The 27063-nt window shown below is 37.3% G+C and overlaps 1 protein-coding gene across 1 annotated transcript; it reads left to right on the top strand.

Annotated features, from left to right (window-relative positions):
* The first annotated feature begins 1002 nt into the window (after positions 1 to 1002).
* On the top strand, positions 1003 to 6588 carry LOC149839135 (uncharacterized protein OsI_027940-like). Its single transcript, XM_090004007.1, has 6 exons — positions 1003 to 1124; positions 4773 to 4959; positions 5063 to 5219; positions 5323 to 5357; positions 5448 to 5586; positions 6094 to 6588. The coding sequence occupies exons 1-6, from the start codon at positions 1120 to 1122 to the stop codon at positions 6183 to 6185; spliced, it is 615 nt and encodes a 204-aa protein (XP_089860133.1). The 5' UTR covers positions 1003 to 1119; the 3' UTR covers positions 6186 to 6588.
* The last annotated feature ends 20475 nt before the right edge of the window (positions 6589 to 27063 follow it).

The following is a 27063-nucleotide window of genomic DNA, read 5'->3' as shown; positions in this document are numbered from 1 at the left end:
GGGAAAAATGAAATGGTGATTTCATTGTGAAATAACAAGTTAAAAAAAATGAATGAATGATCTTGAGTCTTGACAATTTAAGAACATACATTTTTTAGATGAGTATAAATGTCATAAGAATGTTAGTAGTATTCTTGGTTTGGTAAATTGCCTCTAGGCTGCAAACCAACTCAATTGGACAATTTTTATGTTAAAAGTTAAAAAAAGAAACTTATAAATATATTTGTATGTCACCTCTCAATCATAGCTTTAGAAACCTGAGGATGATTCTATAAGCCTAGGGTTTGGAGGTTAACTAGCTTTCTTTCATTTTTTTAAATACATCGATGATATTTTGATGATATAAGTTAAGGTCTTTGTTATACATGAATATGTAAGCGAAATTTTGATCCTATAAGTCAAGGTCTTCATCAATATGTCAGCGAGATTTAATATTGGCTCGAAAATTCTCAACTTACATGAAGATATGTGAACCCAAAGTTTGGCGGGTTGCATGGGCACCATTGCAAAACCCTAGGTGAAGTTGCTCATTTTGGTGTTTTGATTTGAAGAACTAGTTTTTCACATATGATTGTGCAAAAGAATACTCAAACGGTGCCTAACCAATTATGCATAAATCGCCTGCAATTGCTAATGTGAAGTTGAGACTAGCCATCGATGGCACAACACGCCCTAATGACATGACACGTGTGTGGTCAGGGGTGGTTGGAGAGACCCACATAAACATTGAGTTAGAGCTGATGAGATGCACACTTTATTGTTTAGGTATTAACAAACTTAACGTTGCCTCGTGCCACGAGTGCATGTCATGGCCGACATGGGTTTTTAACATATCAACAATCATGTCACCAAGGCACTACTACAGCACTTACGACGTGGCACAATTACGCCAGCCATTCTTTTCCGTACATATAAAAACCGAGTCCAATAAAACCGAATCAGAACTAACCGGTTTCGAGTCTTCGGCACCGCTCTTTATATATCCTCCCTTTGCTCCCAATTAGGTCACAGTATCGTAACACAAAACCCTCTCGAGCAGAGCGTAAAAGAGAGAGGGAAGAGCGCGGCCTTTTTCTAGGGTTTTTGGCTTCTCATTTTGCTGGGCTTCTCGTCCCGAATATGAGGTGAGTTTTGCAATCGATTTCTCTCCATTACGTATAATTTCTTCTTTTTCGCCAAAAATCCTGTGATTTTTCTTCCTCAAATCTTGCTCGTTTTCACCATGTCTCGTTCTTCTGTCGCCTCTCCGTAACCATCTCCTTCTAACGAAATAATGTTGAAGTTCCGTCAAGGGGATGGCCAAGAATCCGGTCATTTCTTGTCCCACCGTTGTTGCTATTTGATTTGCTACCGAGTCTCGATCGAGCACGATGCGTATTTGGTTGGAAATTAAGAAAGAGCGTTTACAACCACAAAACCCACCCCACTGTGGCTCCCACTTGTACTGAGCTACAGTACAGTGGGGTGGGTTTTGTGGTTGTAAACGCTGGGTGAGATTGCTAATCTCACCCAGCGTTTTACAGGATCCGCTCTCGGAAATGAATGGTTGAGGTTTACGGTGTTGCTTCGATGCAGTGCGTTTAACAAGGATGATTTTATTCTGGGAGTTGTTAAGTTCAGATCATGGCTCTCGACGAAGTATCTGGAGATTATTTCTCGTTTTTTTTGTTTAATCGATGGGTTTAATTGGTTTTCATCGGGTATGTTGGCGATGCTCGCAACGTGCGTTCGATACGTGAATTTTTAAGATTTCACGGTGCCATCGATCGATTCTTATCGGGGAAGCAGGATTTCTGCGTCGACCGTTCACAGGGAATTTCTTTGCCCGCTGGGACGCTTGGTTAATAGCATAGTCACAAATCTCGTTATTGGTATCTTCCCGGCGAACAAAAATATTGTAATATATTGAAGAAATTTGTTTTTTGGGGGAAAATCTCGGTACATATAAAACTTGAAAATGTATGAGAAAACACAAGAAAAAATATAAAAAATATAAAAATGTTTGTTAATATCGTGATAATATTGCAAAAAAAACATGATATGTTCAAAATATAGCGTTTTTTATGGGATTATATTTGTTTCTGAAAATCTTGCGATAAAATAGAGCTGTTTAAAAAATCCCGAGATATTTTTTGTGAGTATGGTTAATAGATATTAAGTGCATTGGAGCCTACTAAAAAGACTCCTCTTCCTATCGATCACACACAGATAACCCTTGTCTTTGCCTATCTTTCCACTCATTTCTCTTTGTCTGTCAGTCGTTCACTCTGGCTTATGCTCACCCACTTCATTTTTAGGCGTGAGTGAGCTATGCCGCCATTCCTCCTTCCCTCTTAGGGAGCGAAGCTACCGATCAACTCAACAAATAATAGAAATATTTTGTGATGAACGTACGGGAAAACCCTCTTTGGAGTATAGGATGGAGGAGCGTGAGATGTGGTGTAGAGTAGATTCTTCCTTTTCTGGGGGTTAGTGTGGATGGTCCCCCCTCACCAGGTACAGGTAATACGCACCCCTTCCTTCCCCTTCGCCTGGCCCGGTGAGGTCTGAAGAGATCAGATCTCTCGAACGAAGAGAACACTGCAGGGGGTTACTAGGTAATTGGACGTGACCCCACAGTATTGTGTGTACTCAGTTGACCTAAGATTGGGCTTGCTTGGGTGCAGTGTTTTTCACTGTTCATTATCTTGTTGGGTCTGCAGTGTCACTTGCAATCTTGTTTTGATCCATCAACCAGGAGAAATGTCTAATTAGGAAATAACGTAGCCTAATTGTAACATTGATTCACTTGCTCTTGCTTACTGAAGATCTCTCTTAAAAAGGATTCAAGATTAAGCATATTGATGGGTGGATAGTCGGCTTAGTTCGGTAATCATTAGCACTGCAGGGGTGAATTTTATTTGAGTGGGGAGATTGCATTGTATCATGTGCAGGGCTGGGATAAAAAGATGAGCTGGTCATTTCTCGGCTCATGGGCTTTGCAAATATGCTTTTGAGTTCATGGAATAGGCTTGGTGGCACAAGCTGCTTGTGAAGGATTATCAGGCTGACCCAAACAGGAGGTGGGTAGCTCAGCTTGGTTCATGTAGGATTGTTAAACAAGATATGTACTATGTCACAGTGATACGAATGCTGGAGAGATACAAGATGCAGATATGCTTGGTAAGATATGATAATTCTAAAAAATTAGGACACGTCGACGCGACTGTACAAACATATAGATGTATATACGCATGTATAAAATAGCAATCTTTAAATCACTATAATTATGAACATCAAATGATGAAACTAAGCTGACGTTGAAATGTAACATGATTGATGGTAAATTTTAAAAGAAAACCACAAGTATATGAAATATGTGAATAAGATCATAACAATAAATAGATAAAGTTAATGACACAATGCTGACTGCATGCTAAGCTTGTTTAACTGTGCCCATGAGGTGTCCAAGTGTTGTGTCGTGTTGACACGGAATACATGCTAAGTAAAGTGTCCATGTGACATAGGATATATGAGGTATATTATGTATTTATATTACATGCAATGGCATAGGACATTTGGTCCTTGGACATGATTGATCAAGTTTTCCAATTCATCATATTTGCCATGAAAAAGTAAAAAGGAAAGCCTGTTCTAAAGATACTCAACTGGAGCCCAAGCTAGAGCTGGTGTTTGGAACTTTGGCCTAGATGGGCCGAGTTTGAACAGGCCATGCTCAGCTTGTTTACCAGATCATGTCCTTGTGACAGTTCAGAAAACATATTTTCCTGTATGAATAACTGTTGCATTTGGTATATTTCCTGACTCTCATTTTTTAGTGGGTCACTTCTACATGAAACTAAGATTTTGAAAGTCTTCTGCATCGCTACACGAGTCAATTAATCTTTGTGCAAGAAAGTAATGCTGAAACTTATACCAATGCTTCAGTTTCAGTGTAAAACGGTGGATGTAGGTATAACTGTAAGTTCAACATATTAAATACATAAAAAATAATTTATAAGCTATTTATATTGTTACTTATTGCAACTAAAAAATACACACTTAATCTGAATTTCAAAAGGACGGCATTGATGCCATTCTACATGGTTGGATAATATGGTCCTCTTTGGGTTCAGTTCAATATTTCATTGCTCCACCTAATGCCTTTGTGAAAGTATTGTCAAATTAATTCTGTATGAACTGTGGAAATATGGTATGCCTGAGCATCTAAGATCACAGTATTTGATATTTTCATGTTTCATCTCTTCTTTTTCGAGACAAGCAACTTGCCAGAGAGAGGCCATAAACTTTTTTTATCAAGCATTTATATGAGGGTTTTTGTGGAGGTCTGCTTCTCTAGGGTATACACAGGTGGTGCCTTCTGTTGTTAAACTTCAATTTTTTTCTCTTCTTTTGCAACTTTCCCACCGTAGAACATCTTGAATTCTAGAAAGGCATGCATTCTGTTTCTGAGGAATGCTCAATTGTCAAAAGATGGTTGCAAGAGTTTAGTCACGTAAAATTTTTTACCAGGGGCCATTTAGGTTTTACAGTAGTTTCAGGATCCCTTTGTCAGGTGTTGTGTAGATCTTATTTTCAGAAAGTAATAAGTTGCTTGACTTGCTTCTTTTCATGCTCCGGAATTTTTTTATTTTCTCTGAATGCTAGGTTTCATGAACTACTAAATCTTGTATCTTTCTTCCCATCACCACTGCAGTTCTGTAACTCATCATCGGTCTTTTCCTGTGCTTGTTATCCGTTAACCAACCCATTTTGCCATTGAAACTGTGTAGCCGCCATCCTGAGGTAAAGTGGGCACAGAGGGTAGACAAGGTTTACATCACAGTTCTATTACCTGATGCGAAAAGCGTGAAGGTCAATCTTGAACCTGATGGTGTTTTAAGTTTTTCTGCAACTGCTGGAGCGGCCGACAATCTATATGAATTGAAGTTGGATCTTCATGATAAAGTGAATGTGGAGGTATACACCTGGATTGTGGTCAATGGGTGCTAGGAATTTTCTTTAGTTTATTACTCACCATATTCTTTTTTCTCATTCCTCTTTCATTTGGTCTCTGTTTCAGGAGAGCAAGATAAATATTGGTGTTCGGAGCATCTTTGGTGTGGTACAGAAAGCAGAAGAAGGATGGTGGAAGAAACTGTTGCGAGGTGATGATAAGGTACCTCACTACCTAAAGGTCGACTGGGACAAATGGGTTGATGAAGATGATGAAGAAATTGGTCTGTATTACTTAACCTTTTTGTCCCTTTATGATTATTAGAGACTGTGTATGTGTGTGTATGCATGTGTGAATAGTTACTGAGGTCTGTTGTCTTTGACCAGGTAATGACATGGACTTAGGAGGAATGGATTTCTCGGTATGAATTTTATAAATGCTTAACTGTTGGTGGTCTTTGATAATTGTATTTTGGATCTTTCTGAAACTTTTGCTTGCTATTCTTATGCAGAAATTTGGTGATGGCATGGGCATGGGCATGGACAGTGGCATGGGCATGGGCATGGACAGTGGCATGGGCATGGGCATGGGCATGGACAGTGGCATGGGCATGGGCATGGGTGATGATATTGAGGATAGTGAAGATGAAGGTATTTTAGTTTTTTTTTTCCAGATCTTGCAATCATATTTTGCCAGTGTGCTGGTGGAGGATTTTGTAGTGCTTGTTAAACCCTGCAGGTTTAGCAAGTTCATCGAATTTTAGAGAGCAGGAATTTTTCATGAACTTTTATCTGACAGCAACATGAGTTCGGCACATTGTTGTTCCTACCAACACACCTGGTGCAAATTGCCTAGATATCAAAATCATCTGCTTTTCTGAGTAGAAATTTTTCCACTATGGGATTGAACCATGCTTTATATATTGGAAAATTAGTTGACGAGCTTTCATCTTTCTATACTTTTGGGTTTCCTCTGGGATATGACTACCATTAATGTGTGTCCATGCATGTGTGCGTTCCATGTGTGGCCGTTTCTAGATAGCTTGGTGTGCCTTGTTTTCTTGCTTCTCACAGTTGATATGAAAGTTCCTTGTGGAAGTTTTCTGGTTGTGAAACTGCTGACGTTCTGTTACTGCCTTTCCTTTTTTCCCTCTGCAGATGAAGTTGAAAAGCCAGAGGGTGCTGCTGATAAGGAAGTTGGAAAAACAGAACCAGCTGCTGCGGAAAAAGAACAAGCTCCAAGTGCTTGAAGAGCGAATTGTCAGCGCTCCAAGGGTTTGTTAGGATTACAACAGCGCATAAGTTAGCAGGGGCATTGCTATACAGGAAATACTGAGATGTGTTGTTTGTTTTGGTTGGTAATGTGCCCACACGAGTAGCACATAGTTCGATGCTTATTTTTCTCAAGTATTTATCACCTTCTAGTTATTTTCGCCTGAGCTCTCCTCATGCTTCCACTCCCTTTTTTCTCTGCACTGTCTAGAAGGTTTTCCTGGCTACTTTCTGCTTGCTTATGGGCCTAATGCTTGTAAGGTACTTTAGCTTTAGCTTTTTACTTGTCTTTTTTTCTCATAAGGATTTTGAATTTGGATATCATTGGTAGTGTGTGCTCTATATAATTGCATCAAGTCATGTTTCTGTTGGCATTGAAAAGGTGTGTTTCAACCTTCTCCTGATGCAAATCCTTTTTGTTTGAAATCTCTGCCCTGGGACGGCTGAGTCAAAATCTTGGTCAAACACCATGATGGTCCTGTTTGGAATCTCGGCGCCAGGATGGGCGTTTATGCATTTGGGATGGGAAATGAGGCCCTTTGTCGTTTGTATTTACACACTAAAGGATGAATTTGACAGCTACCACTTCCTACAGGGGTATCAGGCAAAGCCGCTACTGAAACCGCTGCCACTTCAAATACAAACTCCATAAACGCCCGTCCCAGCTACCGATCCCAAGCAGACCCTTAAAGGCATTACATAACTTGTACATGTTCCCTAGGTTTGAAGGATGACTACTGTCAATAGCTGTGATTGCATGAGAACCCCCACCGTCCTGGTAATGTAACAGTCAATAAAATTCTAGAGAATCCCCATCTTTTCCTAAATTTTGGAAGTGCCCTGTCAAGTAGGGGTGGGCAACTGTCTGGGCGGCCCGATTGGCCAAGGTTTTAGGCTTGGGTCTGAATGGACGAAAACCCAGCCCATTATATACATGGGCCTGGCCTGGGCTTCCCTGCGGGCCACTGGCTGAATGGATCTGAGTTCTTTATTATTTTTTAATAATAAAAAAATTAAAATTAATGATTGCATGTAACTTGGTAATTATTATTATTTACCTAATTAGTTACTTTAATTTTATGAAAACTAGAAAGATAGTTAATTGAGTGCATGGAAAGTGGAGAACTTGTTAATTAGTATTATTTACAAATGAATTTGCACCAGGCCGTATCTGACGCTCTTCACTTCACATTGCTCTGTTGGGCAAATGGGTCAGGCCATTGGCTGCTCTTCAAATCTGAGCCCGATAACAACCAGGCCGCACTTAAAGCCCAAAGGGCTGAGCTTTAAACGTGCGCAGGCTGGCCTGATGTTCACCCCTACTGTCTGGGTTGGTACTTGGCAGACAGACCCTTTGGGGTGTGTCCAAATCTCGGTGGGGCTATGTTTCTTGGGCTTGGACCTGATCAATTAGTTGTAGGGTCGGGCCAGTTTCAGATGGGGAAGTCATATTTTGGAAAAAAATTAACCGACGAAACTTTAAGTGAATCATGGGTAAGTATTTCTGTACTAATGAAGGCTTCGACGTGAGAAGAATTCATGTTCTTTTCATATTTTTTATAATCTTTTGGCGACTCGTGTCATTGGACCCTACTCTTGTGATCTACAAGGTCCGTTTAGTTCAGAATGAGTTTTGAATAATGTGATTATGACATATATGCAGGTTTTTTCAAAAGCTTCAAATGAATATCAACGGCTCACAATTTTCCAAAATTTTATAGCACAAAATCATATTTTTAAATTAAAAAATGCAATCCAAGGTTTCTGGCTCAATAGTTCTGTACCATATATAATTTACAAATGTACATTATAAAATCTTTGGACATCGCATAGGTTCGGTGGATGTTGGAGTCCTGGTTGAGTGTGTTGGGTTGGGGTCTGCTCCGTCTTAACAGTTCAGTCATCGTCGAGATTGGGTTGAGTCATGACGTCATGGGGAGGACTGGGTCTTTTCAACTTTTGCTGGATCCGGATCAACATTTGCCTTGCTCTCTCTGTCTTCTGGGTCGGGTACCCACAGTGTTTAGGGCATACATAAACCCCCGAGTCATTTGGGGCATTAGGTGTCCCATTGCTCGACCATCATATCTGGTCTTAGGCTTGTGACTTTGTATCTCGAAATTGGTTATAGGGTTTTTCATTGTCCTTTGGGGCGCGTTTTGAAACGCTCTGGAGAAAAAAAATTTGCTTTTTTGGTTACCTTTTAAGTCCCTTGCCCAGAGTGGGTTTGGGGTTAGGGTGCAAACTGGTTGGATCTTGTCAGATCCAAATTCCAAACCAAAATGTAAACAGTAGACCCAGATCTGGATCTAGATCTAAATCAGAGTTGAGGAGCTAAGGTTGAATCCAAATCTGAAATATATGTGGTAATGATCCAGAAAAAAATAGAACAAAGGTAAGCTATTTACGTGTAAAAAATGCATTTGGATGTGATTTTGATTCAGATCAACTCTAAACCTGAATCCCATCTTAATCTGAAAATTAAGGCTGTCATGGTCAGGTCAGGGTTGTCCCAGATCTCCCCCATATAACTAATAAGCTGGTTCAGATTTGGGTTTGGGTTTTGTTGGGTTACGAAAATAGAATCCCAAACCTGGGCATGCATAATTTTAGAAATTTGCTTTGATTGTATATATACACTCGTGTCAAGCCAGGTACCTGGCCAAAAAGCTGGGTTGGGTACCAGACAAAAATCATGACCCAAACCCGTCCCACAAATTGACGGGGTCAGGTTTTTCTGGTCGGCACTTTCTATGCCCATACCCAGGAATTTAGGTTAGGGTGCCCAACACAAACTCAACCCGTTGTCAACCCTACTAAAAGTAAACAGTCCTATCCAAATCCACATTTAGATTTTACTTAAACGATCCATATATGGAAATAATATGTCAGACTCGGATCAGGTATCTAAACTGGGCTTAGAAATTTGCTTTGATTGTATATATATATATATATATATATATATATATATATATATATATATATATATATATATATATATATATATATATATATATATATATATATATATATATATATATATATATTACCTGGCCAAAAAAGCCGGGTTGGGTTGGGTACTGGACAAAAATCATGATCCAAACCCGGCCCACAAATTGCTCAGGTCAGGGTTTTTGGTTTGGCACTTTCCATGCCCATACCCAAAAATTTAGGTTTGGGTGCGCAACACAAACTGAACCCGTTGTAGGACCTACTAAAAGTAAACAGTCCGATCCAAATTCACAATTAGATTTTACTTAAATGATCAATATATGGAAATAACATGTCAGACTAGGATTGGGTATCTGACCATGTCTGATCCATTTGCAGCCCTAATTGGGGTGCGTTTGAAAAGGAAATAGCTTCAACTTTTGGGGAATTTATCCAATTTTTTTTCCTGCTGAGATTTTCTCAACCTTCTCTTTGCACTTTTTTTTCTTTTTTGGGGTTGTTGGTGGGTGGGGGGGACAAATCAAACACACTGTGTTTTTTACTATGTTTCCATCAATTCTTTGGTTTGAAGTAAAAAAAAAACAAGATCAGTAAATAACCAAGACCCCTTGCCAGTGCAATATTGAAGAAGGAGCAGGTTCCTTTGAACCAGCAGTTTGAAGTGAGTTTATGCATTTGAAAAAGTTGCAGAAGACTATTCTTTGGATTTTGCAGCTACCACCTGGTTCCTTTCCAAACGCATAAAGTACCTCCTCAAAGTCATTCTCCCAAATAGTTACCGCCAGTGTAGTTTGACCAATTTTTTTATAAATGTATATAAATCCCTATGTTAACTACATGTTCCCATACAGATCCTTGAGGGCTTGTTTGATCTCCTGTCCCCACGCGATTTTGGACAGAAATCGCGCTGGAAAGAGGGTGATCAATAAAAGCTTGGACGCGGGTGAACGTAAGAAACCACATCCTTATTTGTGTATAATTTTTGCTCCACCCCCCTTGTTACAGTGAAAACAGGGGACACAAGGAGCGATGTTGGAAAAAATACGGGGGAGGGGATGTAACCCCTGACCCCCTCTCTCTTACCCTTTTCTTATTTATTCTCCTTCTTCTCGTTCCTCTCTCTCTCTTCCTCTACCCCTCCTTTTTTCTGCTTCTTCTTATTATTATTATTATTGATTTCTATTAGTTAGTTTTTTTTCATTGATTAGGTTTTTTAATCAAAGTTTTTAAATTAAGGCTTTTTATAGTTAATTTGATTAGGGTTTTCTTTGATTCCATTAGAGTTTTTTTTTTGAATTTTTTTATTAAGGCTTTGAATAAATTTTTTTAATTATGACTTTTTATAGTTAATTTGATTAGAGATTTTTTATTTTCTTTGGTTAGGGTTTGAATTATGGGTTTTTAATTTAATTTTATGATTTTTTCTTATAGTTTAGTATTTTTTTGGTTTATTTATGATTGATTTTATTGTATTTTAAAGTTTTATATTTTAATTAAGAAATTTTTTATTTTCTTTGGTTAGGATTTGAATTAAGGGGTTTCATTTAATTTTATGTTTTTTTTTTATAGTTTAGGTTTTTTGGTTAGTTTTTAGATCCAATCCAAGCGTAAAATCCATAATAAACACGTTAAAACACTTATATGGTGTGGCGGATTGAGTCCAAAAGGAAGTTATCTAGCCTATTATCCTCAGCACACAGCCTAAAACAAGCATTAGACACAAGGAGCACAATTTTTTATACAGTCAAAACAAAGTTGGACTTGGTCTAGTTATTAGAGAACGAATATTTTGTATGTTCTGCTGAACAAGCCATCAAATATCAGTCTCAAAGGTTAATGTGAGAGCATGCACACGCCTATATAGACCATGAGATCTTGGTAACGGAGTTTAAATTAGATTTGACTAGGACCCACTCAAGTCTTAATCAGACTTCCCTTTGACATATTTACATCCATCTAAGTCAATAATAATGTATTATTGCATTATGTCCCAATAAATTTCATAGATAAAAAGAATAAAATTTTAAGGCATTTTGTATTTTAGGGTTTTCAAAATGAACTTCTTAAAGTTTAGGCTGGTCTTTTAAGCTAACAAGTTACCCATGAGCTATATATATATATATATATATATATATATATATATAGAGAGAGAGAGAGAGAGAGAGAGAGAGAGAGAGAGAGAGAGAGAGAGAGAGAGAGAGAGAGAGAGAGAGGGTTATGTGATTCCAATCCGTCTTCGATCCCATATATTCTTTTGCATTTTTTAAATTTTGTGCTAAAAAACTTATGATTTAAAATAAATGAATTAGAAATACTGTGAATATACGACATCTTGCAACCTGGCCCGACCTGGTTTGAATTAGGACCATGGGCCTAATGGGCGGGCTGTGGATTTTGTATTAGACTGAGGCCGGACTTGGTTGGTCAACACGTTGGGCTTGACCAGGTTCATCCTGTCAATGGCCCGATCAAGCCCGTCCACTAAATGGGGTGGGCTGGCCCGGACTGCCCATTGTCCGGTCCTAACTTATAGCGTTTCTGTCAATCTTGTCCCAAACCCAAACTGGTTGTTATTTGGGTGGATTCGTGTAAACCATAACCCGACACAAACCCGATTCGTTCACATCCTCCCAATGGCAAAAGTGTAAAATTTTCCAAACACGGGGGATATATATATGACGTTGCAGCGGGTTATTGGCGGGGGCGAAGACAAAGAAAGGGCGGGAATTGAGAGAGAGAGCGCAAAAGAAAAGGCGGGATTCTCTCTCATCTCTCTCTCCTGAGGCACTCATCTCCATCTTCTTCCGATCGAGGCTCCCCCAAGGAAGAACAGCGCCATCGCTTATTCCGTGAATCCTAATCTCGTCTGAGAGCGTACTTCTTCGTTATCGATGGCGGAGGCGGCAGGTCTGAGAGTCTCTCAACCCTTGCATATTCCACCTCCAGAAGATGGAGATCGAGCCAAAAAATGCCCGATCTGGTAATTAAGGAATTTCCCTTGTTTCTACCCCTCTCGACGGATTCCGCGTTTCAGATCTGACAAGCCTGCTTTATAGTGTTGTAAGACGAAGATTTTTTTACGAAGTTTCAAGAAATTAGGAGATATTTGATCAAAATACCGTTTCTTACGTCTTATCATGAAGTTCGGGTGAGTCCTTTGTTTCAGTCTGGAGACATTTGCTCAAATTGAACTCTTACTTTACAACGTGAAGTTAGAGCGGATTTTAGGCGTCCTTTCTTCGAGTTTGGTGGTATCTGCGTTTTTTCTGCGTCTTCTTTCTCAAATATATGTTGATCACTATGTCTTCTATTTGATTCTGTTGGTTGATGTTCCGATAGATCTGTAGTGAATTTCATTGTTTTGGCCGTAGAAATATCAATGTAGGCTATTGCAATGATTGATATGCTTGTTTTTATCTGTATTTTCCATGTTTCCCGATCATGTTATTTATATGTCATTTAGTTACATAGTTTGGTTCCTTGCAAAACGATTAATGTAGTTTGTTCTTCCAAAATACAGTAATTTTGTTGTTTTTGTTGAAGCATTATTCGTTTTTGCCGCTCCTTTGTTCACAACAGCTACCTGTATTTTAATCTTCATTAAAATATGCTTAGACGTGTGATATGCTAGAATTGACGATCTGGTAAGTTTTTTCTTCTGTTATGTTCACCTTTGGACGAAACCTTTGCTTTAACTCTGGTGATCCTATTTGATCGGGGAGAATGATGACAGAAAACCCTAGATTCGGGGGGAGCTGGTACCCGTGCTTGGGAATAAGCCTATGAAGTTCAAACCTGCTAGCTATCCTGATTTTGACAAACATTTTCGAGTTTAGGTATTTGGCCATCTTTGTAACGGCCTAAAATTTTAACCTAAGTTTTGAGGATTTTTTTTTCATGATAGCGTAAACAATCATTTCATTGGGTTAAGCATTCATGCACATTACATGAGTAATCGAAGCAATACCATTAATTTTATTCCAAATAGATATATGATATAGAGTTTCAAATAATATGAATAATAATAAATTGAAATTTAATCTGAGATGTCTCGAATACACAATAAATCAATATCTCGATCGACGCCCAACCCACAATCGTTCATAACATTCTATTCTTCATCTTAAAAACAGTAAGATAATTAGAATTAGACTACAACTGTCTAAGAAGAAAATACTATAAATTTTTTTTGCAGATATATCATGTGTCAAGTATGTGATGTGGGTGTCATCTGACATTTTCAGCATATACAAGAATAAATAAAGGATCTACACTACGACCGCAACAGTTTATAAAAACTAACCAACAGGTCAAAGCATTAGCAAAATTTAAATATCTCGTACTCATAGATTTCATTGCATGCTAAAAGTAAATGATCATATTTCAAAAGTAACTGTTTATGTATAAAATTGCAAACTCGTCACTACTTATTCAAATGTAATACCTAAGATGTTTTAATTTAATAATTTTCTTTAATTATCTCTCAGGTACACGCGAGTCAATGCAACCATAACAGAAGAGAACATTCAGAGGTTTATTATTCATGAATGTTTTATTAACCTGAATGTTCTAACTAAAATTGTAATTCTAAGGAAGCGGTAGTAACCGAGAGAACCTCTTCAAGACCCAAACAAATAGGATGCATCTCTAACTTTTGCAGAAGAACGTAGAGCTACCGCCTAGGATAAATTGGGTAGTCTGGGTCCCTAACTCCAAGAACTGGGGATCAACAAGTCGTTGCCACTTGAAGCAAAAAATACATGTTTTCAGAGTTTTGTACCACCTACATTGTCCAAGGTAAGCTCGAAAATTGAGTGGGTTGATTTTTTATTTATTTATTTTCTGAATTAATGGATAATTTCTCCAAAATTGATGTCCTACTATCAGAGTAGTAGACTCCCATTTTTTTTACCATATAAAGGTATACAAACTAATTTCTTTTTATTCGATTGTGCAAACATACTCGGAGTGTTTCGATATCTTTAAATCGTCAAGCATGGTTGCCCTGGTACCTTTAAACCAGTCATGCTCACAAGAATTAACATTTAATTTTCTCACCAGTGTAATTTAACCAGCTCAAGTACCCGCATCAGGTACTCAACCTATATCGCTTATTAGGCAAGGTTTCCGAAATAACCCACTCGTAGGAGGGGATATCACTGAATAAACAAACTCAGTCAGTGTGCCATAGTATTATTTGTCATTATGTTGTTATTGACCTTAAATACACAGAATGCTAATTAGGGTAACAACCAGGGCAAGTTTGGATTATTGAACATGCACAGAAGATACCAACTACTGTAACACAGTCTACAATAAGTCTCAAATGTTTGTTTCCTTAACCTCTTAATTGTTTTATATAACCTATTTAGGGATAAGCCCATTAATGGGGTAATCAACTCATAGCATGTGATATTTAAATTACATCAGAATGATACACAAATGTCTAGGAAGTAGCTAAAAGATACTAAATATCAACAACACTAAAGAGGTTAAGTACAAAGTGATTTCAAATAGAGAGGTTTTACTGAAACAATTTGGCAAACTGGATTAATGTATTAACATCCAGGAAGTAGCAAAAAGGTAAAAAGTATCAACAACACTACAGAGGTTACTTACAAGCTGACTTTCAACTGAAGAAATTTCAGGAATTATGATATTCATCAAAGCATATGATATATATATATATATATATATATATATATATATATATATATATATATATATATATATTATCAGCCACCGTATTTAAACACTACCGCATCAATGCATGCTTAATCCATTAAGCTGGTTTGAAATACAAAAATATATCTTAGATGAGCTTCAACGAAAATGAAACAGACTTACACATGCTCAAACCTCGATTCATCCGATGCAAATCAAAAGGAATAAACTGAATCCAAGCATACCTCTGACCATAGTTACTCAGATAAAAAGAAAAAGAAATTTTAAAGGAAACATGCAACACTTATGCATGTTTGCTATTAACATCAAAAGAATTTCATCGCACCTAAACATACTTAGACATCAGTTAAGCATATGTATATTTAAAAGAAATACACAACACTTATGCATGTTTACTATGAACATCAAAAGAATTTCAACAGATTACAACACCATTTTTTTTTCATGCTGAGTTCACGATAGCCGAACTCGGAACCCCCTTAGCAGAAATCGAACTCCCTTAGCAAAGATCGAAAGTAAACCCTCAACTGAAAATAACCCCCCTTTTTTTATCATGGTAGTCGAAACGGGGATGGAAGAAGAACAATAACCTACCTCGATGGTGCTTTTTAGGGATGACAGTGGATTGGGGGGAAGGGGGGCCCTGCCCCGCCTCGCTCCGTTTGGACCGGGGATGAAGGGTATGAAACAAGGATGAAGGTAGGGACGAAGGTTAAAATCCATCCCCGTTCGGGGATGGACGTACACTTTTCCCCGCCTCTCCCCATCCCCGCCACGATCCTTGCCTCATCCCCCCCAACCCGTCCCCATCACTTTTCCCTGCAATATCCCTGCCTCGCCTCATCTCTGCTTGAACTGGGGATAGAGGCGGGGGTGGAGGTTAAAATCCATCCCTGTCGGGGATGGAGGTTCTAATCTTGAGGCGGGGCAGGGGCGGAGACCTTGTCCCCCGCCCCGCCTTGCCCCACTGCCATATCTAGTGCATTTTCCTTGATTTGCTAAGGCTTGGAGTAAAATCCCTAGCGCCACCCCTTCACGTCGTGTGAGAGAGAAGGAACCCAAAAGGGATTTGGGGAAGCAGAGAGGTAGAGAGAGACAATGAGAGTGGGAGGAAGAGAGGAGTGTGCAAGTTTTTGTAGAAGGGTGGCCTCCCAAAAAGGGAGGAGGTCGTTACCCCCTCACCATCGACGGCTGCACACTCCCCCCCACTGATTTGGCTTGTTTTAGGGTTCTGAACCCTAACACGTCTTTTTATCAGGCAGTCCCATATCGGGTGAAAAAAAATTATACACTTACCTTGCATACACGGGGCATGGCTTGGGTTCGGATCCGAGACCCACGATCCAACCACATGTTGGATCCATATCTCTCTCGCGATGTGGATCCACAAGTTGGATCCAATTGTAGATCCTTGCGTTAAATTTTTTTCTTCTAATTGCTATATATAATTTTATATGTATATATATGGACCCCTTTATATGGATCCTGGATCCGAAACATGGATTCCAGGCCCAAGCTAAAAAAATTTACGTATCAATTCAAGTATTTAAAAAAAAATTAGGTTATTACATCTTTTTCTCCTAAAAAGAATTTCGTTCTCGAAATTTACCTGTAAGGGTTTACTCAAAAAGATTGGGATACTTCTCCCGCATATTGGCCTCAGGTTCCCACGTGCTTTCATCAATGCTATGGTATTGTCATCTCACTTTGACGAGAGGGATGGTCTTTGATCTCAAGGCTCACTCGCTTCGTTCTAATATTTTCACTGGCTTTTTTACCATTGTTAGATCTTCTTGTATATCCACATCTTCATACTGGATGACATGTGACGGGTCTTGAAGATACTTCCTTAGTATAGATACATGGAATGCATTATGGATATGAGCATACTGAGAAGGTAGAGCTAGACGATAGGCTATTTCACCAATATGCTCTAAAACCTCGAAGGGTCTCACGTACCTGGGGCTCAATTTTCCCTTATTATCAAACCGAAACACACTTTTGGTGGGTGATATCTTTACGAAGACCCGATCCCCTATTTCAAAAGTGAGTTCTCTGTGCCTCTGATCCACATAACTCTTTTGCCGACTCCGGGCTGATAATAGTCTATCTCTGATCATCTTGACTTGTTGGGTATAATGTTGCAACACAATTGGTGATTCTAACGAGCGTTTACCAATCTCGTCCCAATACACAGGTGATCTGCAAGGTCTTTCGTACATAGCTTCGAAAGGAGCCATGCTGATGCTTGCATTGTAACTGTTATTATAGGCATATTCGGCCAAAACTACATGCTTATCCCATTCGCCTTTCCAATCCAGCATACAAGCTTGCAACATATCTTCTAGAGTTTGGATAGTCCTCTTTGATTGTCCGTCGGTCTGGGGATGAAAAGCGGTACTTAGCTTCAACTTTGTACCCAAGGTTTGTTGCAACTAGCCCCAAAACCATCGTAAAGTTGTAATCCTTTATAAACTCCAACCATCGTCGTTGTCGCATATTTAACTCCTTCGGGGAGAACAGGTACTTGAGACTTTTATCATCAGTGAACACTTCAAACTGTTTTCCTTTAGGGAGACGTTTAAGTTTAGGGTTTTAGGGGTTGAGGGTTTAGGATTTAGGATTTAGGATTTAGGATTTAGGATTTAGGATTTAGGATTTAGGATTTAGGATTTAGGATTTAGGATTTAGGGTTTAAGGTTTATGGTTTAGGATTCAGGGTTTAGGGTTTAGGATTTAGGGGTCTAAGGTTTAGGTTTTTGGGTTTTATGCTGTAGGAATTGGGGTTTAGGGTTTTAGGAGTTAGGGTTTATGAGGTTGTAGATTGGGTTTGGATTTCATCAGAGCTAAATGGGTCTCATAATCAACCCAATCCAATCTCCCCCACCCAAACCCATCATACAATCGGGATTTATGTTGATGAGCTTTGTCTATATGAATGATATATCCTGTCGTGATTTACACAATGACAGAATAATAAAAGGCAGAAAAGCAAAGCAATAAACAAATCAAGATAATATTTAGACTAGATAAAGTAAAAATTGAGATAACTTCATAAATACAAATCGATTTACAACTTGATACCGATTTAAGTCATAGTTGCAAATCAATTTCACTGTAACGATTTGTCCTATCGCGATTTACACAATGACTGCTAAAAGATGAAAAAAAGAAAGAAAAAATAAATCGACATGATGGTTATTGTTAAACTATAAATCTAGTTAACTTGATAAATACAATTCGAATTATAACAAAAAACTTTAAGTTTCATAATATAACAATATTTGTCCTATCACGATTTGCTGTTACGAGCTTTGTCAATGTCAACGATATGTCAAGAAAAACAATAAACAAATTGACACAATGTTTAGACTTAGTAAACTACAAATCGAGACTTAGTTGCAAATCGATATCACTGTAACGATACATGCTAGCATGATTTGCTTGATACGTCCTATCGCGTTGACTAGTTTTGTAAAAGGTAGATAAAACAATATTTTTTATTTAATTAATGCACAAAAAAATTTATTTGCATGCGGTTTTTGAAAACTGGTGCTAAGTGAGACGACACTTCTTTTAAATATGAATGACACGTCGCACAAGTTCAGGAGGGTGTCTCTTCACTTTGCTTTGTGATTAAGGAACTAATGTTTTCTTTATAAATGACGTGTTCGTGAATCAAACATATAACCTGTTTCATCGCGAAAAGGGTATCGATGTTAAGGAAGGAGACGACGACAGCTACACAATCAACGATGGTGAATTAGGCATATATTGTCTAAACCTCGTTATGAGTTTTTTTTTTAAAATTTGTCTCTTTTATGGTGTATATTCGATTTGTGTTGTATACGTATAGAAAGGAATTTCAATATCGTGTCTTGAATATTTTGTTAATGTAAGTGGAATATCCACAAAAAGCCATGCTCGAAAACTCAACGAAGAGCTCCAAGATAACATCAATAGGCTGTAATATGAATTCGCAGAAGGAAAAACTATCAATAATTTTGTATGTATGAAACCAATATCAGTTATATATTTACGTATGTCATGGGTATGTATGTTAACACGTGCATATTTGTTGCAAACAGACTATATCCAATTTCATCATGTATATTCAAAGCAACGCAACAACCAATACTAGACGCATTGTCACCTCTTATTTCATGGTATATCGGTTATCTTATATGTTTATTTTCTTTTTTTATTTACTCTTGTTGCTTTGTGTTTTAACCTTACTATTATCACTGTTTCGTTTAACAGAGTTTCGTCCGCCGATTGTCATACTCCATTGGATTTCAAGATAGACTACCATTCTGGGGTAACGATGATCATTGCAAAGACTTTTGGTCAAGTGAAAAGGTAAGTGAAGAAACCTCTTGTCCAAGGTTTAGGCATAACAGTCTTAATACAATTTGTACTATCGATTTGTAAGATATTGTATCGATTTGTAGATATTAATTCTTACACTCTGGCAAACTGCTTAGTATTGAGTCTTATACATGATGGATTTACAAAAAAAAATAAATATGGTTCTACAACTCATTGGACTTTCACACTGGTGTACAACGTGACATTTTGGATTTGGTAAGTTTCTATTTATAAGGGTATCATATCATGTGCGGTGACCCAGAATTTATTTGCTTTTGCATTAACCACATGTAGGATTCGTCAAAGACGTTTTGGGTGTCGACATTGGCAAGTTGAGGTTTTGCTCAGCACACGATGCTTCTTTACAAAATAATGACGTCGATTGTGGCGTATTTGTAATGAAGTATATTGAAGCAATATACAATAGGCGAGAACTTGATTTCGATGCTGTATGATCTACACTTAAACATATTTTATTATCCTCTATTATTGGAAACTCATTTTATATATTGGTGTCACATTACCTTTTTGTTGCAGGATGATATACCTGGATTCCATATATAACTATGCGAAAAATTGAGAGAGTTTTTAATTGTAGAAGAGAAAAAAACTCAGCCGACAAGAATACCTAGAAGGCAATGAACGACACGACTCCTCATAGGAGTAATATGATGTACATCGACTTCTAACAGATTTTGTAGACTGCATAACCAAATTTTGTATACAATTTTTATAAGTCGGTGTATACAAATTTTGTAAGACTGCACCATTTGGCAAATAATTTTTCAACTGCGAATTGTTGTGCACTACTTTAGAGAGAAGTATGGAGCCCTCACCACTGTAGCATACTTGCCTTAAAGTATATCGAAGATTAGGTAAAATATATGTGCTTGCTGTGGTATTAGACCTGGACAACGGGTCGAGTCGGGTAGGATTTTACATAGAATAAAGTTTTACACAAATATTATGGTTTTACAAACTTATCGATATTATTGTCGCGATAACTTCATAAGTACAAATTGACGTCCTGATAATTATTTTTGCGATTCTATAATTTTTGTTGTAATTCTAATTTTTTTTCTGTAACATGACATTCTATAAGTGTATAAATCTATTTTAATAAGTGCACACAAATGCCACTGAACAAATTATTGTAATGATTGGCCTTCGTAAATAAAAATCGAACAAGCCTTTAGCTACTTTAGAGAGAAGTATGGAGCCCTCACCACTGTAGCATACTTGCCTTAAAGTATATCGAAGATTAGGTAGAATATATGTGCTTGCTCCGGTATGGTTAAATAGATTAGGATTTTAGACCTGGACAACAGGTCGAGTCGGGTAGGATTTTACATAGAATAAAGTTTTACACAAATATTATGGTTTTACAAACTTATCATTATTATTGTCGCGATAACTTCATAAGTATAAATTGACGTCCTGATAATTATTTTTGCGATTCTATAATTTTTTGTTGTAATTCTATAAATTTTTTCTGTAACATGACATTCTATAAGTGTATAAATCTATTTTAATAAGTGTAGCACACAAATGCCACTGAACAAATTGTTGTAATGATCAGCCTTCATAAATAAAAATCGAACAAGTCTTTAGCATTGTGTACAGTGAAAATGCCATTGATTTGCTTTTACGATCTGTGTTTCTATCATGATTTACACAATGATTGATAAACGACTGAAACGATTTGCACAAACATTAATAAACGACTGAAATGATTTGCATAAACATTGATCGTGCACTTTTACCGCGATTTGTATTCATGAACAATGTGATTTTCATTCAGTTGTGGCCAATATAGACGTCATTGTGCAAATTGTGATAGGACACTACATGGTATAACAATTTATATACAAAATAAATCACTATAGAGGCAATTTACTAATGGTTTACAAATTAAGCTACAACGATTTAACAACGACCATGCACAAGTACTAAATGTAACAACTTTTTGCTTTTAGGATAGTTTATTTATAGGACAACTTTTGCACAACGATTCAACTACAATATATGTATAACAGTTTGTATATGTGAAGGCTAGATGAGACAACAATTTTCACTAATTGTATAAGCACTGAGCAATGGCAATTTACCTACGGTATCAAAATTGTAGCTCTGTAGGCTAGATGAGACAACAATTTATACATGTGAAGGATACATATTACAATGATTTATACATGTGTAAGATACATTATTAAACAAAATTTACACGCGATTCCTGTGTTTCATAGCTTTTTTGATGAAAACATCTTCATGAATGGTGAACCAAAAAAATATTAACAATTCTATTTTTGTGGCTCATGATCAATGAAAATGGCTTCATCCAAAAACTCTTTCTTAATATGATCATCCAGTTCGGTTTTGTTAAACAACTCTTAACAAATTTGACAATGTGGAAATTGGGTCATGCAAAGAGGCATAACAACCAACTTTATGATAAGACTTTCTTTTATATTATGAAAATAATATATATTGATATGTCGAGTATGAAAATGGTGGTTAGAAATAATAATTCTCTTCCACCTTTCCTTAGCAAGAGCTATGACATGGTTGATAACGATTTATATACTAAAAAAATCACCATAGAGGCGATTTACTAATAGTTTAAAAATTAAGCTACAACGATTTAATAACGTTCATGCACAGGTAGTATATGTAACAACTTTTTGCTTTTAAGACACTTTATTTACAAAACAACTTTTGTGCAACGATTCAATTACAGTATATGTATAACGATTTGTATATGTGAAGGTTAGATGAGACAACGATTTTTACTAATTGTATAAGCACTGAGCAATGACGATTTACCTACGGTATCAAAATTATAGCTCTATAGTCTAGATGAAACAACGATTTATACATGTGAAGGATACATATTACAACGATTTATACATGTGAAAGACAAATTATTAAACAGAATTCGCACGCGATTCTTGTGTTCCATAACTTTTTAAATGAAGACATTTTCATGAACGGTGATCCAAAAAAATATTGATGATTCTATTTTTGCGGCTCACGATTAATGATAATGGCTTTATTAAAAAACTCTTTCTTAATAAGACCATCCAATGTATAAGCATATTCACCTTCTGTTTTGCTAAACTCTTAACAAATCCGACAATATGGAAATTGGGTTATGCAAATAGGCATAACAACTAACTTTATGGTAAGACTTAAAAAAAATTCACATGTGATTCCTGTGTTCCATAGCTCGCTTTCGAATTGATCTGAGTCTGTCATGAAACAGAACAATATAATATACTACAATAAGTTTCACAAGAAATGCAAACATCCTCTCAACATTGATTACATACCAAAAGATTTGTAAAACTGAAGCTATCGTTCCGAAAAAACTGGTCGGGATGATTGAAGGTTACAACGTTATAGTGCACATCTATAGGGTATTGTTGCATGTTGAAAATTACACAAGTTAGATATTGATAAGCTGCACGTAATGCAATTTAAAAACAATATAATATATTACATACTTGTTCCTGCGAAGGGCTTGGTTGTTTTTGCTTAGAGGTTGGTTGTTTCTTAGACCTTTTTTTGCTAACCAATTTTAGTGCACCCTTTGTCTTTCGACGACTGCGATCAAAGGCATGTTTTCTTTTGATACCTTTCGTTAGATGAAATTTTCTATCATAATCTACAACATTGACTACTGACTTGTTAAAGATGATGTTTATGCTTCATCGCAACTTTTCATGAGTGTCAAGGGAAACATGATTTTTACCTCCGTTCGCTCTCATTTTCTTGGACTGGTCTTCATGAGCTGTAACAAACTGATGGTGAATTAACTGTACGTTTTCAAGTAACTTCCTTAACACTTTTCTCATTCATACATAGGCTTCTTCACTTTTTGATGTCAAATATGTAACATGCATAAGTGACCTACATAGTTGTTGGTAACAGGAGGCTATGTGACACTTCTCATCAACACCAGATTGACTGACATTATTAGTATCCAACAATTCAATCTTTATTTATCTCGTCTATCTTTGCATTAAATACGACTCAGGTATTTCTTGTATCTTCTCTTGATTACGTGCCTTTAATGCATGACGACATAAAATACCTTTGAATTCATACATTTTGCACGTACATTCAACTATTTCGTTGTCAACATTATACGTGGTGTGAGTTTTATGAAAACCCTTTTCAAAACAATATTTTTGATGAAAATCTAGTGAAAGCCAGACACCAAAAATATAAAACCGGCTCGCACGAGTGGTGGAGTCCGGGTCGATCTCAGGGAACAAGAGATACTTGTATTCAACACACACAACTACGCTACTCTTTATTGCCCCCAAAAAAATTAATTAAATAAATGAATAACTAAAGAGTGTTTCCCTACACAGAGGGCTTAAATGAATAAAAGAATAAAAACATCCTTATTACAACCCAATGAATTGAATAAATAAAATCCTAGTCTAAAAGAAAAGAAAAAAAAATAGTCTTCAGTGCTGAGGTCTTCTTGTCTCCTTTTGAGACTTTGCTTTTCTTATTTATGTATCACTTTATGGTCCGCCTGAGGAATCTCTTGAGGAGCCTTTCTGAGGGTCTAGGGAAGGATCTTTTCACACGTCAACCGGTTCCCTGCAAAGCACAAAGCAACACAGCAACACAAAAAAAGTATCTACAAGAAAGCCAAAAAAACAAAAAACGATATCACGAAAAGTCACACAAATATAAATGAGATAATCTAAACTGCACTAAGTGATAGCACACTGACTATGAACTAACTTACAACCACCTACCCATGAGATGCAAAATATACAATTATGCATAAATCCTAATAACCAAGACTGGCAACATCACATTAATCTAACTACGCATAAACTCAAATAATAATAGACTAAACTAATTTATTCTACTTAATTAAATGCACTGGATCGGTGGAATAAAAATTATGTTGCTATGAAGTACACAATACTCAACTAACATTAACTAAAGCATGCTATATTGATAAAACTATCTCTACTGGCTGACAAATCCAAAAGAATATCAAACTTAATCAACTTATCTAACTACTTCAGAATTCAACACTATGCTAATTAACTATTATTAATACTAGCATTCACGTAGAACTACCCAGCATTACCCAGAAGCTTGTGAAATTAAGAACAGACGCTAATACCATAAAACGCTGACCAATATGAAAAATACTTATTCTACCTACACTAACTTAACATGCTGTTTGCAGAAACTGACTCACTAACAAATACACAACCAAAACTTACCTTATTGACAGCTAACTAATCCAAGAACCCAAAGGACGTTGCTGATCCTAAAGCAACTACATAACTAATCGGCAATGTTACGACTAGGGCTACACAACAGAAAAAAAGAAAAACTCTGCACTAAAAAAATGTTGATTAATAAATCACTATAACTGTGGTATGCAGGAACAAAAGAATGAAAGTAATTAACCTCTAATAACTGCTGTTACATGAAAAACTAGAACACGCTGGGAAAAAAAAGAAGGATAATAGAAAAAAAACTCTATCTAATTTTTTTTTAAGATGCAATCTGCAGACTAACCTATATGCATATGCTGGAATGAATCAATGATGCTATGCTATGTTCCCTACACTATGAAAAGAGAATAGCTATTCTCCCTCCCACTTCCTCAAAGAGGGACCGATGATTCTCCCTCCTGCTTCCTCACAAGGTTACTCAGGTCAGTTATCGGGTCGACCCGACCCGACCTAACTCGTTTATTAAGCGGGTTAACCGTGTCGGGTCGGGTTACCCGTTTAATAAATGGGGCGTGTTCGTGTTTGCCACATCCGACCGGTTTAATAAACGGGTCATGTTCATGTTGAGGTATTCTGACCCGGACCCGACCCGATTGCCACCCCTAATTACATCATAAGTTTCTATTTTTTAAACGTTGAAAAATCAGTGGCAAGCCTCTTAGAAAAGGCATAAATCATTATATTAGAGTCCACTTTAATGCTTAAAATTTGCAAATAGAACGTGTTAAACATGATTCAAAGGCTAGATTTTGCTTTTAGAGCTTACTTATATGTAAATCAAAATTAGATTTTATCTGATATCCTATTGGATTTTTTTCCATTTAGTTGCATTTGGTAAGCCAAAACCATATCCGATGATAATCAGATGTGGATATAGTTTTGATTTTTTGCTATCGATTTTGAGAAATATCTGAAATTGATGGGCATCAGATTACATGTAAAAAGTGGATCTGGTATAAGCTTTTCACCATCCAAATCTAAATCTGAATTCAAATCCATTCAGCCAACATTAGATTCGTTGAATATGGTCCTGGTTACATCCGATCCAAATCCGAACTGTTTACATCCCTACATGTCAGGTCACCATGATCAAATATTGTCTCTTACCTATAAAACAAAGACTCCTGTCTGGATTTTGATATCGTCTCTGATCGTGGTTTCAGGATACTTTGGTAAGTTAGTTTACAAAAATACCCCTTTCAATTGTGACTCGGTTCCTCTTAAACATCTCGGATATAAATCGGGAATCTTTGTGTCTGATCCATCTGTAGTATTGAAATCCATGGATCTGCACATTTTGTCAATCTGATACATACTCAATAGAGAGCGAAAGGATCAGAACCTAAAACCGGCCCGGCTTAATACATGGAGGCATAAAAAGATGCTGGATTGGGTATGATCTGATTCCAATCTGAATTGGATCCGATATGTTGGGTTTTGGCATAATGAATTAGATCCAATTATCTGTTTGGGTTTCCTAGTGTACGGACCTGGGCTGGATTCGCCTCCATAATTGGACGTGTATCTGGTTCTGCCTATGTTCGGCTTTATTGGACTCACTCATTTCAAGCAAGATCTCGATTATAGACCTGATGGTTCGAGTGTGGGTCTGGCACGTGGACATGCCTATCTTGGATCCTTTGACCTGGGTTCTATATCGATTGCGCTAATTGGATTTGCAAGCCTCTATGCTGCTCAATCAAGACATGGGTCCGGATTTGGCCATACAGGCACACAATTTATTGCATGGATGTGGATCTGGCTGAGTCCAATGAAACTCTTATCCTGCGGATGAGAACCGATTGGATTGTATGGGAAGGATTCATATCAGATGTGCTTTGGGCTTTTAACCAGATGAAGTGGACCCTATGATGTTGGATCATCCAGCCTTATAGGGCCCAAGTAAGACATGATAAGAGCTCAATTCTTCAATACTAGGAAAAAACAACTTAAACCCTGAGGGGGTTTGGTGCAGTGGGGTGGGGCCTAGGCCCTTAGACGAGCAGTTGAGGTTCGATTCCTGTGAGCGTCACTTCCTTGCGCAAGCCGACACCCAGCATAGGCGCTGGGTGGTTGGGGGGTAGCCTCAAAGTTTTATGCCTTTGGGTTGACAACTGTAAGTACAGCAGGTTGAGCAAGTGCGTCCAGGTCTTCGAGCCTAGACACAATTTCTTCAGGTTATAAACCCCCCCAAAAAACATAACATGGATATGTAGGAATGTCCACGGATCGGATGTAACCTGAATCCGATTAGATGAATTCGGTAGTCAAATCCAAATCCGATTCATGTCCAGTGTTGAGTTTTGCATTGAAACCTGACCTGAATCTGATTAAAATCTGAATCAGATTAAAACCCAAACCTGATTAAGTATACATATCGAGTTTTAAGCTAGTCAGATCCGAATTTGGTTTTAACTTTTCTCATCCAAAATCCAAATCCAAATCCGAATCTGAATCCAGTTAGGTCATCCAATTAGGTTTTATCTTTTTCCATCCCAACCTAATCCGTTGACATCCCTATGAATATGGATCCAGTGCTGCTCAATGAGTCCAAAATGAAGCATCCATATCTAAT

The sequence above is a fragment of the Nuphar pumila genome, chromosome 4 (assembly GCF_984573655.1).
Source record: "Nuphar pumila chromosome 4, dmNupPumi1.hap1.1, whole genome shotgun sequence".
In the NCBI taxonomy this organism is placed as follows: domain Eukaryota; kingdom Viridiplantae; phylum Streptophyta; class Magnoliopsida; order Nymphaeales; family Nymphaeaceae; genus Nuphar; species Nuphar pumila.
This window is presented reverse-complemented; position numbering and strand designations above follow the sequence as displayed.

Coding starts and splice junctions, on each gene's coding strand:
- LOC149839135 (XM_090004007.1), top strand. Junction 4,960..5,062: donor ATGATAAAGTGAATGTGGAG/GTATACACCTGG, acceptor TCTCTGTTTCAG/GAGAGCAAGATAAATATTGG. Junction 5,358..5,447: donor TAGGAGGAATGGATTTCTCG/GTATGAATTTTA, acceptor ATTCTTATGCAG/AAATTTGGTGATGGCATGGG.